Below are 13,113 nucleotides of genomic sequence, written 5' to 3'. Positions count from 1 at the left end.
CCATAGCAGCCCCTCCCCAACCGGCCTGCTCACCCGTGCCACCAGCCCACCTCGAGTGGGCCTTTGAGTGTGAGACCCCTGCAGGGCTTTCACAAGGACTCTCACGTATCTAAGGAGTTTGAGCTTGTGGCCTGGCGAGGTAGGGAGAAGAGCTTGGGAGTGATCTGTGAGCCCCCCTGAAATCATACACAAAACACTCTGTGTGTTTAGGAAGAGAATCCACACGCTTCTTTCCATTGGATGTGCAAAGGCATCTGTGATTCAAAACAGGTTAAGAATTTCTCCCTCCCCTGGGCTCCGCTATCAGCAGCCCTGTGCTTGCCAGCAGAGAGGTGAGAGTGGGCCAGCGCGCCCTCCTACCGTGGCCCCCTGGCTGGACAGGAGAATACTGCTGTGAGCCGATCACTGCTCCCCTCCCTGCCAGGCCAGGCCGGGCTCTCCATCACTGTCAGGGCCTCAATTCAAAGGCACAGACAGAGCAGGCCAGGTTGTTCCTGGGGGCGGTGGCCACAGGGTCCCCACGGTCACAGGAGGCCACTGTGCATGCCGCTTCTTTATTGGAGTTCTCCATCATGTGCCCAGAGCCAGGAAAAGCGGATGAGGGGAAGCTCGCACCCCAGGCAGGCTGGGCCCCGACGAAGCAAGCTGCCCTGTGCTCACAGCTCTGCAGTGCTGGTAAGGTGCTCTCCGCTCACCCTCTTCACCTCACCCTGCACTGCTCTGGTCTGGTGAGCCCAAAGATCTTCCACGGCCACCTTGGGCCCTGTTCTGCTGGGGACCTTCCTAAAGCCCCCACAACACTTTCAGGGCTCCACACAGCTGTCCACCTGCCAGTGCCAGGCAGTGCAGCAGTTAAATCCCAGGCTCTGGCTGCAGGAGGACCTGGGTTCAAGTCCCTGCTCCTCAGCATCCTGGCTGGGGACCATGGATCCGCTACTGTGCAGCTCCAAGCCTCCTTCCCTCATCCACCAAATGAGGATGGTAATTCTCAGTAACAGTGCCAAGGGTGGCTTGGGGAGGCTTTGCTCCCCCATAATCTTCCTTGGCACCTGCCCCCATTCTCTGATGCAGCCAAGTGACATTTTCTCAGCTTAATGAAAAGCGTTATACCAAAGCAGCATCAACCAGGCCTTTGGCCCTGTCCTCTACCAGATGGCGGCCCCCAGTCCAGCCCACGGAGAAATTCTGGAGTTGCTGCTGGAAACAGCACCCACCTCACAGGGTTGTCATGATGGCTCAATGAGACACTGGAGGTAAAGGTTTGCTCCGTGCCTGGCACATACTAAGTAAGTGCTCACTAAACGTCCACGCCCCATGTCCAGGGCTGCCTCCCAAACCGACTTCATCCTGCCACCCAGGATTTGAGCTATTTTGTAAACCCCGTGCTCAGGGAATACAAACTGACTTTAATAGCCCAAGGCCAACAAAACTGGGAAGGAAAATTTATCACATGAGTGCACTGTAAAAAAATCATCAGCAATGGGCCAAAGCAAACAAAACAATCCATTGCCTGGCTGTGGATTATCCAATGCCCGGGAGGTTCTGCCCTCCCTTCCCCGTCTCCGACAGACAATCCGAGGCTGACTGGCACCGTGGAGTCCCTAGGGCCCAGAGGGACTCATGAGGAGTCGTGCACCTCTTTCTGCACACACGTGTGGGGCGTGCTGGGCTCTTGGCTGGAAACTGGCAAATCCCACAAACTTCGTCACTCCTGAGTGCCCCTGAGAGGCTCTAAGGCTGGCCTTTCCACTGCCACATCAGAGCACCGCAGCCCACAGGCCCCCTTGGCATCACCCCTGCCATCTGCAGACCAGCCTTAGAGATGCAGCCTGGGTGCCTGACACCCCCCGCACAGGGCTCTCCGTCCACCATCCATCGCAACACTGACAATGCCTCCTTGCACCCTGCTGCTGTCCCAGCCTGTCCTCATTGCCTCTGGCACCACTAGGAAAGCAGCTGGGAGGGAGGACCTTATACGGACACGACCAGGCTGGGCGCTTTCCCAGTCTGGGGGTTCAGAGCACAGTGGGGATCCTCTTCAGAGCTGGCGGCAAGCCTGAGCACACGTACACCCACATCTGCTGGGGCGCCTGGATGAGGTGTAGAGCTTTATAACCTCACTGTGTTTCCTCTAACCATGGGGAGCGCATCTCTCCCACACAGAAGGAGACAGGACAGGGGCCACACAGCCCCTTCCCCTCTCATACTCAGTGTGGACCCCAAGGTCTGTCCTAACTCTGAACTCTCCCCCAGAGGATTTGAGCACCTCCCCATCCTGGCTTCACACAAGGCCCCTGCCATGGAGGGAGCCCCTGTCACCAAGGGCCAGGCACTTGCAGACACAAGAGCACCTAAGCCTGGGTCAGCCAGGACCCAACCAGGACCCTCCAGACTCTCCAAGAAGCACAGATTCTACTGCAAAGAGCACTGGACCGGGAGTCCAGGAACCTGGGTTCGAGTGCTGGCTCCCCATCCCCCCCTTCCACCCAATCTGTACCAGCATTTCCCAAATTTCAGTCATCTGTGAACCATTCTTTACGATTTTTGCCGAATCCAACCATTATGACTTCAAACTTTGTCAACTCAATTTTCTCACTTAAATAACGTCCACATCATCTTAAATCACATGAGCCATAAAATCAAAAATTCAATGTGTTAAGTGTTTATATGCTGGATGCCTACCACCACGTTTTTGGAACTACTGACGCAGAGCATATCTCCCTCCTGGCCTCAGTTTCCACATCTGAGAGAGATGCAGTTGGACTGAATGACTCCCTCGGAGGTCTTCTCAGGCCCAAGAGTCCACAAGCCTGGACTGGCTCCGGCTCCCCCACGGAGCCAGAGCCAGCTGGTCAGGATCCTGGGACAGGGGACAAGGCAGGAGAGCCTGGTGCCTACCAGATAGGGAGCCGGGGCCAGCGACCAAGAGAGGTGCTGGCTGGATGACCAGCAAACAGGAGAGCCGGGACCTCCTCTCAGGAGCTCCTAAGGACCCCAAGCCAGATCCAACCCCAAGCTCCATGGGCAGCTCCAAGTGACCGAGCCTTACAGTGAGAGAGACCTCATTCATCCACCTCATCTTATAGCTGGGGAAACTGAGGCACAGAGAAGGAAATTATGTGAGGGCAGAACTGAGCCAAAAACCCAAGCCCTCTGTCAAGTCGCCCCATCACCCCTGATGGCCACAAACCCCACAAGTCTGACTTCCCCCTATTTCCTCCCCATGGAGGTATGGGCTCTCGGGTATGCCGGCCCAACAGTGCAATGCAGCCCCTTCCAGGAAGGGAAATAAAGGAATTCTGATTTCTACTACAGTTTAAACATTCCATTACAGTGGCTTTTATGCAATTAGACTGGAATGAACGTGCAACGACGCCCATGGCAGAGAGCTTCAAAGCCCACGTAGTTGGGGAGGGTGGGGGGGTGGCCCATCTGAATGTACCCATGAGACGGAAACATGGCCCCCAGGGGATTAAGGGCATATTAGTCTCCGTATGTAATAGATTTTATTGACCATATGGAACTGATGGAAAAATCATGTTGCACAGGGTAGTCTGGACTGGAGACAGGAATGTGACAGGGAGAATTTGATTTCCATAGCCAGCTGGGTGGCTTTCTGAGTTCCTGAGCCAGCCCCATGGGGACCCCCACCAATTCTCCCACCAGCCCCCGGGCATTTATTTACCTGATGCTGTCACGGAGGAATCCCAGGCCAGCGAGAAGTCCGAGGCCTCCCCCTCTTCAACTGAAAGAGAGAAAAGAGACGGGCCTGTGAGTTTTGAAGCTGTGCAAACAGGTCATCGGAGAGGGCAGTGGGGCACAGGGCAAGGAGGAAGGATCATTTTTGGGGGTCCCCATAACACCCACGACAAGGGGCAAAGGGGTGAAGCCGACAAAGAGGCCTCTGCTAGTTTCACAGAGTTGTGAAATAATCAGAATAAAACATAAATAGCAAACAAGTGTTGTATCTGTATGGTTTCCCCATCCCTGTGCCCAGGCAGACATCACAAATCAATCACAGCACTGCCTCAAACCAGACGCAGCATTGGAATCTCTCTCTACACAGTGCCACAGGCCATTACTACCTATAATCAGAGTATTCACTTGACATAAAGCCATCTGCCACTCACAGGAATAGAACGAAGATTCAGACCTCTCCCTGATATCTCTAGACATCATTCTCCTTGGACCACCACTGAGAATGTGAAGGCTTTCTTGATTATTCCAAGAAATAAGCAAGGTCATTCATTCTCAGAGGTTGGCAAAGCATGGTGTGCTATTCTCTACATTGAGAACTGACCCACAGACAGACCTCAGGATACGTGGTCAGCAGTCCTGGGCCGGTGGCATCAGAAAGCAACTCACCTCTCCACCCCACCCATGAGCCCACAGGACGAAGCTGGGAAAGGATGGGGTGTCCCCACCACCCCATGCCCCGGCATGCAAGAGCCCCGGTGGAGGTTGAGGCCATGCATTAGGAGAACATGGGAGAAATTCTATACAGCATAATAAAGCTCTTTTCCTGGAATTAATCCCAGTCTGGGGCATGTAGTAATATTAAAGCCGGGTTATGGACTTTGTAAAATGGAACTTTGTTTAAGCCAAAAATGTGCATACACAGTATTTTTCAGATTTAACAGGCTCTGAAGTTCTACACACGCACAGGCTGAAGCCAGCACGTACCACCCAGTTCTCTTTGCACTATAGCTGTCTCTACAAGGGCACATGCTGTGAGCCAGACCCTGTGCTGTGAGTGTGTCTAATCCTCGTCAACAGACTTTGAGAGGTGACGTGATGTGCCTGAGGTCCTACAGGTAGGAAGAGTCCATGCAGAGTTGGGGCTGAAACTTAGGACTGTCCGTCTCAAAGACTGCTCCTGAAACCCCCGCTGACTGGGACACAGAAGATGCTCTCCAGAATCCCAACAACTCAGGACCGGAAGGCAGCTACACAGCCTGCTGGGCAGCTGAGCAGTGAGTGAAGCAAGCAGGCTGGCTTGTGGTCAGACACTGGGTTCAAATCCTGATTCTACCTCTAATTAGCTGTATGACCTTGAGCAAATTGTTCAACCTCTAGGCTTCAGTTTTCTCATCTCAAAAACAGAGATTAAAAATGGTACCTAAGCCACAGGGCTATTGGAAAGATTCCATGGGATGTCTGTCGTCTGCTCGGGTGGGTTTGGTGCCAGAGCTGGACCAGCTCTCAGAGTCAGCTATTCCTGGCCTTACCCCCTCATAGAGCCTCACAGGGCATGTTTTCTTTTAACCCCCAGAAACAGCTCGCCCAAGAGGGCACATCCTGAGTGACATGCGCACACTGGCCGAGTGACATGGGCACGAATGCACTCACCCCACTAACATCCCATCCCCTGGCCCACGTTTTGTTTTCTGAAGGTATGACTACACCGTCCTTCGTACATTCCTGATGAGGGAAAGTACTGCCCAGCCCCGCCGCCGCCATCAGTGAGCTCAGGCCGAGGAATGCTGACCAAGGGCTCTCTCTTTCCCAAGTTTGCATCCTGAGGGTAGAAACTCAGAATCAAGACAATGAAATGCAGAGCAGATCTGAGCTGGGACCGAAGCTACTTACAGCTGGGGGATCAAATACGCGTTCTGGTAAATATGAATCAAGACCTCGCATCGGACAAGGAGCATTTGTTAGCGACTTTCATTGCCACACCTGAAAATCAGTTTCCTTCACATTTCACCATTTACTTACATTAATATATAATACATATTGCTTCTATTAAGAGGTTGCTGCCAATATGTAAGGTCATCATGCCGCCATTCCGTAGGACACCTCCAACAGTGCCTGTGTGGGTCCCTGGACCTCATTAACCACAAGGACCAAGACATGAAGGCATGAGCCTAGCTCTCCCTTCGTCCCCAACGTACTCCAGGTATGAGGCAAAGAGCCCCCACACTTGGGTTCACTCCACGTTCTTTGGTTGGGAAATGTGACCTCCCAACTTATTGAACTGGAGGATGTCCCCAAGATGCCAAATCCTTCCCTCCCTAAGGTCTGGCTTCAGCCATCATGGGAAAGAGAATGAGAAAACGTTTGCTACTACTTTGGAGCTCTTGGGGGGATTCAAGGCACAGTTCCCGGGGGCTATAGGCCTGCAGAGTTGGGAAAAGGGAAAACGAGGTTGGCTGCCTGGGGAAGTTCAAAGTGGCAGACATCACTCCGGGCGACTGACTGCATCACACACTGGCATCTCCAGAACCACATCCCTCACAGCCAGGAGCCCACGGATCAGCTTGCCGAGTTACATGGGCATGAATGCACTCATCCCACTAACATCCCATCCCCTGGCCTACATTTTGTTTTCTGAAAGTATAACTATACCATCCTTTGTACATTCCTGATGAGGAAAAGTACTGCCCAGCCCCACCGCCGCCATCACGAGGCCCTGTGCTACCCAACCCTGCAAACGAGCGGAGGCTCTCCTCGCCTCCAGCCGGCCTCTTCTGTCCAGTCTGGTCTCTTCCACAATAAGATGACTGGCAGGGACAATGGGCACAGAGGAGGAAGGCCTCCCCTACAGCTGGAGCCAGGCACTTGCTGGAGGCAGCGGAGCCCACAGCGGCAGCGGCATTCTCTGGGGGCCCGAGGCATCCCTAAAGGGGATTTCTGCTACAGAGGCCCCATGAACACCAAGGAGTGAGCATCTCAGAGGCCAGAGTGGACAACACGCTAAGGGGCTGCCCAGTCAGCCAGGGGAGCTAGGTGCTTTCTAGAGACTTCCCCAGACTCAACCTCCAACTTTTTAATTTATAAGATACTTGGCACCGTGGGGGACAAAACACACCCCTCCACCCTGCCGGGTCTCAAAGGGAACACAGGGACATCCACTCCTGTGAATGATGGGCATTTGTCAACACACGGTGTGTGCATCGGGCCAGTGTGTCCACAAAGGGAGAGAATATGGGGGTCAGTGTGTAAACACAGGGAGGGGGCACAGAGTGAGTGTGAACATCCAGGTGGGGGCGTGGCAGCAAGTGTGTACACACGGAGAGGGGACATATGACAAAGTGTGTATGCAAGGAAAGGGGGCACAGGGCCTGCGTGCACACTGCAGAGTGTACAGAGTGTATTCACCATGGTTCCTGGGATGTGTTAAGAAAGATTCTGAGGCTCTCTCAGGGCTTCAGCCAGATCAAAACCCTGTGTTCTCTCTCTGCTCTGGGGCCACAAGTTGTAGCTGGCTGATTGCCCCATGGGTGTATACAACTGTGAGCCCCACCAGATGCTGCCTCCCAACTCAGCAGCAGGCTCCTAAGTGACCACAACCCCCCAACTCTGGGAGAACCCATAACTTGCCCCCCTATGCACCAGGATGACTTCGCCACCATCAACGAGATGCCAGTGAGACACAAAGCCTGTGTGCTGGACCTGTGGATTGGGAACCCAGCAGTATGGAGCAGGTGGTGCCAGGTGGGCACCTGGATAAGCCACCTCTCCAGTGCCACTTGCTCTGGCCTGGGGAGGAGTACCCACTCTCCAGGGCTCCTCATTACTTTGAAGATGCAGAGGAATGGAGCTGGGGAAGTGAACAGAAGTGAGGTGGGGCAGGGGCTGAGTGGAGGGGCTAGAAACAGGGCTCTGAAACCCAACAGTTAGACCAGGGCTCCACATGGTGCTGGTGAAAGTCAGGCAGGATCTGGGCTGGCAGCCAAGGTGCAGGTAAGAGGCAGGAGAGCTCAGGCACAGGTTCTAAGGCAGACAGTGTCAGGAGGTGAACGAGAGAGACGAACAGAGGCAGGCATTGAGGAGGCCCACAGCGGGGCCCAGAAGGCCCCCTTTTCCCCCCAAATCCACACCAGGGCCAGCTGCTCAGCCTGGCTTCAAGCATCTGAGAAGGCCCTGCTCCCTGGATATAAATCCCTGGACATAAATCCCTGGACATGTTTGCAAAGAGGCACTTTTCTGGGGAAAATATCCATAGTTTTCATCAAAAAGATCTAGAACAACTCCCCCGCACCCCCAAAAAAAGTGTTTAAAAACCACTGAACTAATGGCTTTTATTTGGAAATTCTTCTCGGCTGGCCCCACCTCTGGCTGGTGTCCCCAAGGTCTTAGGGGACCTCTTTATGCTTTGCTGGTTTTGGTCCAGGGATCATCTCACCCTAAGGGAAAGGCTGGACCCACCCTGGCCTGACAGAGGCTCCCTAAAAGCAATCCTGCCCCAGCGGAGGTGGTGAGCCCAGCAAGGGGCACAAGGCTGCCTCTCCTCAGCTCATATTTGGGGAAACCCTCTCACCCACACCAGGCCAGGGCCTGGGGAAGTAAACGACACACTGACAGCCCAGATTCTCATTGTCAAACATGAGACAGAGCATCACTGCTCCTCACTTTGTCCTAAGCAACTTCAAGGAACAAAAAGCATAAAGCAGAAAGGACTGTTATGTATGGCTGTGCAGGTTGTGCACTGCACAAGGGGCCCAGCAGAAGTGGTGACAGAGGCTTGAAATTTAACCCACAGCCTGTCCACCAAGCAGTGTGTCCTGGTGCAGGGTTATGAACACCCAGAGGAAGGGGTACCCATGATTCTGCAAAAAGGCACACTCAGCCTTTTTTCTAGTTCACATAGATGTGCTGTCACGCATAGCTCATGACCATCTCTGGCATCAGGACTCAGGGCAAAACGATCAGGGTCAGGGGCAAACAAACCCAACCAGTGGGCGCACACTTTCCAGGCTCCTCTCTGGTAGGGATGGGGGGTGGGCAGTGGGTAGGGTTGGGGGAGTCATGGCACGGAAGAGTGCAGGTTCTCTGCAGCCAGAGCTAAAACTACCCGAGACCCCCAGTGCCAGCCCTCTCACACCAAGCTCAGACCCTCAGAGGAGTCAAGATCTCATGACCGGGGCACATCACAAACCCGTTTATTTAATGCCACGATTCCCCGGCCACTTGCTGAAAAGAGAAGAAACTAACACTTCAAACGGTGCAGGGAAGACACTTGCCCCCTTCCTCAGTGAGCGCCCGCCCTAAGTGAGGGTGTGAGAGAAGGGACGGGACTCTCCCATCAGTCTCCACCCACACCCCCGCCACGTGAGCACCTCACCATCAGGAGGATGGGTCGAGGATTTAAAGAAGTCTATTTTTGGACAACATGGCTCCTAACCAGAAGAATTCCGCCACCAGATCTAGTGTTTTTCAAAAACACACACAAAAATGTGATATGTTCCAACATAGGAGGAAAACCTGTTGTATAGACTCACCAAGAGCAAGTGAGTGGGTCTCCAAGTCAGCAGCTTCGTAACATATTGTTATAGCAGTTTGGCCAATATTTGACTTTCCCCTTAAATGCCTACCTTAGAAACAGCACCCTTGAAAAGATGCAACGTTACTGAAAATTTTTCATAAACCGTTCCCCTGGCCTATCTTGGGCAGAGAGATCGGAAGCCTTGATCTTGCTCAGCCACTGTCTTCCTTTTCTCTCCTTGCATTGCTTGTCTATACAACAGGGAGCATGGGAGGCCTCCAGGAATAGTCCAAGAACTCCAGAAGGGAAGTTGGTCCATCCTTACTGGGAAAGTGCCTCTTCCGGAAGTCATCCACAGAACTCATCCAGCAGGACAGATGAGCTGGATGAGGGTATCTGTAGAGAAGCTATAAATGGAGGGGTTCAGGGAGTGGGCCCTGGAACAGGGCTCTCAGGACCATCCCCAGCTCTGCCGCTTATGGGCCATCAGATCTGGGGCCAGATGCTTGACCCACTCTGACCTTCAGTCTCCTCCTCTGTAAAAAGAGGATAACATTCATACCCACCTCCCAGGAGTGTCAGAAGGACTAAATGAGGTGGTATTCCTGAAGTACACAGCACAAGGTAAAATACATGGTTAATATTAGCATTTACGGGGATAATTCAAGCTGCCCTTTCTTCCCCCAGGCTCACTACCCAGGTTTCTCTCTGCTTGTACAGATGGGAGGGCTCAGAGAGATCAAGTTTCCCGCTGAGATTCGCCCCACCCCACCTGGAGGAAAGGCTCTGGATCTTTTGGCACCACGGCCCTCTAATTCCCACCACGGTACAGGGAAGGTGTCCCTAAATGTGGGACCATCTGGAGTTCACAGCCAAGGGGCTCCACTTCTGTGCCAGCTCATGTCCCTCCCCCTCTCCAATCCTCCCATCAGCACCCCACACACCCAAAGGAGAAGAACTGGGAGGTATCTGCAGAAGGAACAGAGGCTACAATCCTAGCAGAATCTCTGTTTTGGGCAACCTTGCAGAAATTTGCTTCCTTTCCTCCACTCTTCTCTAATTGAAAAAAGAAAGAAAATGATGATGATGATGGTGATAATGTGAAAAATAGGGTAATCAAGGTCGAAACACTTCAAGTTTTCTTTAAGTACTAGGAAAAAAATTTTTTTTCACTAGACCAAGGATAGAATACAAGCTGCATGCCTGCCCCAGCTCCCCTATCCTGCATCCACTATAGACACTGCTAATCCATCAGTGCACTCTTTCTTACTGGGCACAGATGCAGCTCCAAAAGCTCAACAAAGTGGGTTAAAATCTATTGGCCTTCTCTTGTCCTAGTCTATAGCTTCCCTTCCCTTCAAACACCTCTGCACGGCAAACGCATACCACACACATTCACACACACACACACACACACACACACACCCTCCTCTTACCCTACACTTAAGAGGCGTGTCCAGCTGGAGCAGAACTGGGTCAGAGCCAGGACTCTCCCCCAGGAAAGCAATCGTCACGGAGCCCCAGTGGCACCAGGCACCATGCCGAGCACCCCCACCTCCTGGCTCCCACTTCACCTTCCCAGCCCCCACCTTAGGGAGTCCTCAAAATCCCACTTATCTGATGATGCAGTGGAGCCTGGGGAGCCCGAGCATTCGTCCAGAAGCCAGCCCATGGGCTCACAAGGCCAGAGCAAACGTTCCCAAGTGTATCTTTAGCTCAAAGTCGGGAATGCGGGGCATCAGAGGGCGCTTGGAGATGTTTCCTCAGCTGCTGCCTGAAAGTCAAGCCCTTATTAACCCATTTCACAGAAAGGGAAAGAAAGTCCCAGAGAAGAGAAATAGCTCACTGTGGGGGAAGAGATGGGGGCTAACAAGGTAACAAAAGCCCAGAACTCGAGTACCCCAGCTCCCAGGTCCTGGACAACGTTCCCTACCATGTGGCTCTTCTTTGAAAAAGCAGCTATGTGCCCTCACCAGATGCTAAGTTCTGTGATGAGCACTTTTTACACTTGCCCAAAGCAGTGCTTCTCTGAATGCAGCCCCGGACCTGCAACGGCAACATTACCTGGCAGCTTGCTAGAAGTGCAGAGTCCCTGGGGGTGGGGGTCCGGCAATCTGTGTTTTCACAAGGTGATTCTGATGCATACTAGAGCTTGAGAACCACTGGCCTCCACGATCTTATGAGATTAGGACATTTGTTAACCCCATTTTACAGCTGAGGCAACTAACACTAAGCAATTTGCCAAAGGTCGTGGGGTGAGGATGGGGTGGAACCAGAGCTGGGATTCTTCACCCCTCTGTTTTACTTCTGCAAGCAAAAGCTCTAGTTCAGACTGAGTGGGGTCAGCCGGCAAAAGAGTAGACTCTGATTCTCTCTCTCCCTGCAGTGATTCAGATTTACAGCAGATTCCGTAAGTCCCTCTCTGTGCCAACTCCCAGGGAACCTAAGAAGAGAATTCATCTTCTGGAGTCTCCCCACAAGCACACTGGTCCTTGGGGAGACAAAGAAAGCCATGGGAGACGGAGATGTGCGGGTAAACGTGGCAGAGGTGATCCAGGGAGGAAAAGGGCTCCGGTTTATAGTGTTCACCACTTTCTATAGTGTAATACTCTCACCGCAGCCAATTTCAAGCTACCAAACAGGACGCTGCTGGACGTAGAGTTGTGAAAAGATGTGCACAGTCAGCACAGCACCGGATAAAGGAGCGGTGCCACCAAGGGGCGGGGAGGGACACTCAGCCGGGGTGCGGGCGGGGGCTGCCGCCAGCCCCGGAAGCCACAGGGAGCCCACACCTCACCGCACCGGCCCGGCTCTCCCACCCACCCACTGGCCCTGCTCAGGCTCTGCCCCCATGTCCCAGAACTCACTCGGAGCTGCCCTTCTCTTACTGTTTCCTAGATTAAGTATCTTTTTTCTTTTTATAAAAGTTTCTGACCTAAATAATCCACGCACAATGTAGATAACTACGAAATACATGTGAGTTAAAATGGGGAAATTAAAAGCACAAGTTTCTCTGTATAAAAACATTTTACAACTTTATAGAAAGTTGAAACAATACATACAACTGAACAACACAACCAGTTCTGGACCCTGCTTTTCTAACTCAGCAATAAACAATGAACATCTCACATCAAAAACACAGATCGACACCAATGTTATTAATGGTGGCCTGAGTCCCAGGAGTCACAGGAAGCTCCAGGACTAATTTAACCAACGCCCTGTTGCTGGACACCTAGGCTACTGCTGGTCGTTTTCACTGTAAGAGAAGTTACGTTGCAAAACACATCCGCAGACATCAAACATGGTCACAAGCTTGCTTGTTCAATGAGTTTTTTTAGAATTAGTTCCCTAAAGCAGGATTGCTAGGAAGAAGAGTTTGCTGATTTTCAGGTTTTGAGACATATTGCCAACGTATATTTGGCCTTTTCCTCTTTAAATAAACGCTGAGTCCCTCAGGTGACCTAGAACTCTGAGCTAGGTACCATGAGAACGATGAGAAAAGGGACTTGGACTTTGACCTCCAACCATTAGAGTGTGAATTCCATGGTGACAAATGTTACCACTGTCCTGCCCCTCAGGGGCTGGCACATAACAGAAGCTAAGTGAATGAATGAATGAATGAATGAATGAGTGAGTGAGTGAGTGAATGAGTGAACTGCAGTATGATGGAGGATGCTAAATGAATCCTAATCTCAGAGTGAGATAGAAACAAGTGGAAACAATAAAGACCCAGAGCGTAGACATGAAAGAGGAGGTGGGAGTTAGGGAAGGTCAAAGGCAGGCCCCTGAACAGCAGGGCCCACCCCCTACCCACAGCCCACAGCCCAGAGCTTGGACGTGGAACCTTTCTGCCCAGCCATGGCCCCAGAGAAGTTCTGGGGTAGGGAGGGGGCAGGTGGCAAGCC

The 13,113-nt window shown here is 52.5% G+C and overlaps 1 protein-coding gene across 2 annotated transcripts in view; it reads right to left on the bottom strand.

Annotated features, from left to right (window-relative positions):
• The window catches only part of ZNF423 (zinc finger protein 423), a 313,307-nt gene that overhangs the window by 249,844 nt on the left and 50,350 nt on the right, over window positions 1-13,113 (bottom strand). Inside the window, exon 2 of one of the 2 annotated variants that reach the window (XM_064489189.1) lies at window positions 3,686-3,745. In XM_064489189.1, the coding sequence (XP_064345259.1) occupies window positions 3,686-3,745 (60 nt within the window). Of the gene's footprint in view, window positions 1-3,685; window positions 3,748-13,113 lie in introns of those variants that run through there. The other variant, XM_010990090.3, reaches the window with a different exon arrangement.

Source organism: Camelus dromedarius, chromosome 9, assembly GCF_036321535.1.
Source record: "Camelus dromedarius isolate mCamDro1 chromosome 9, mCamDro1.pat, whole genome shotgun sequence".
In the NCBI taxonomy this organism is placed as follows: Eukaryota; Metazoa; Chordata; class Mammalia; order Artiodactyla; family Camelidae; genus Camelus; species Camelus dromedarius.
Note: the sequence above shows the minus strand (reverse complement) of the source record. Positions and strands in the feature narration are given on the sequence as shown.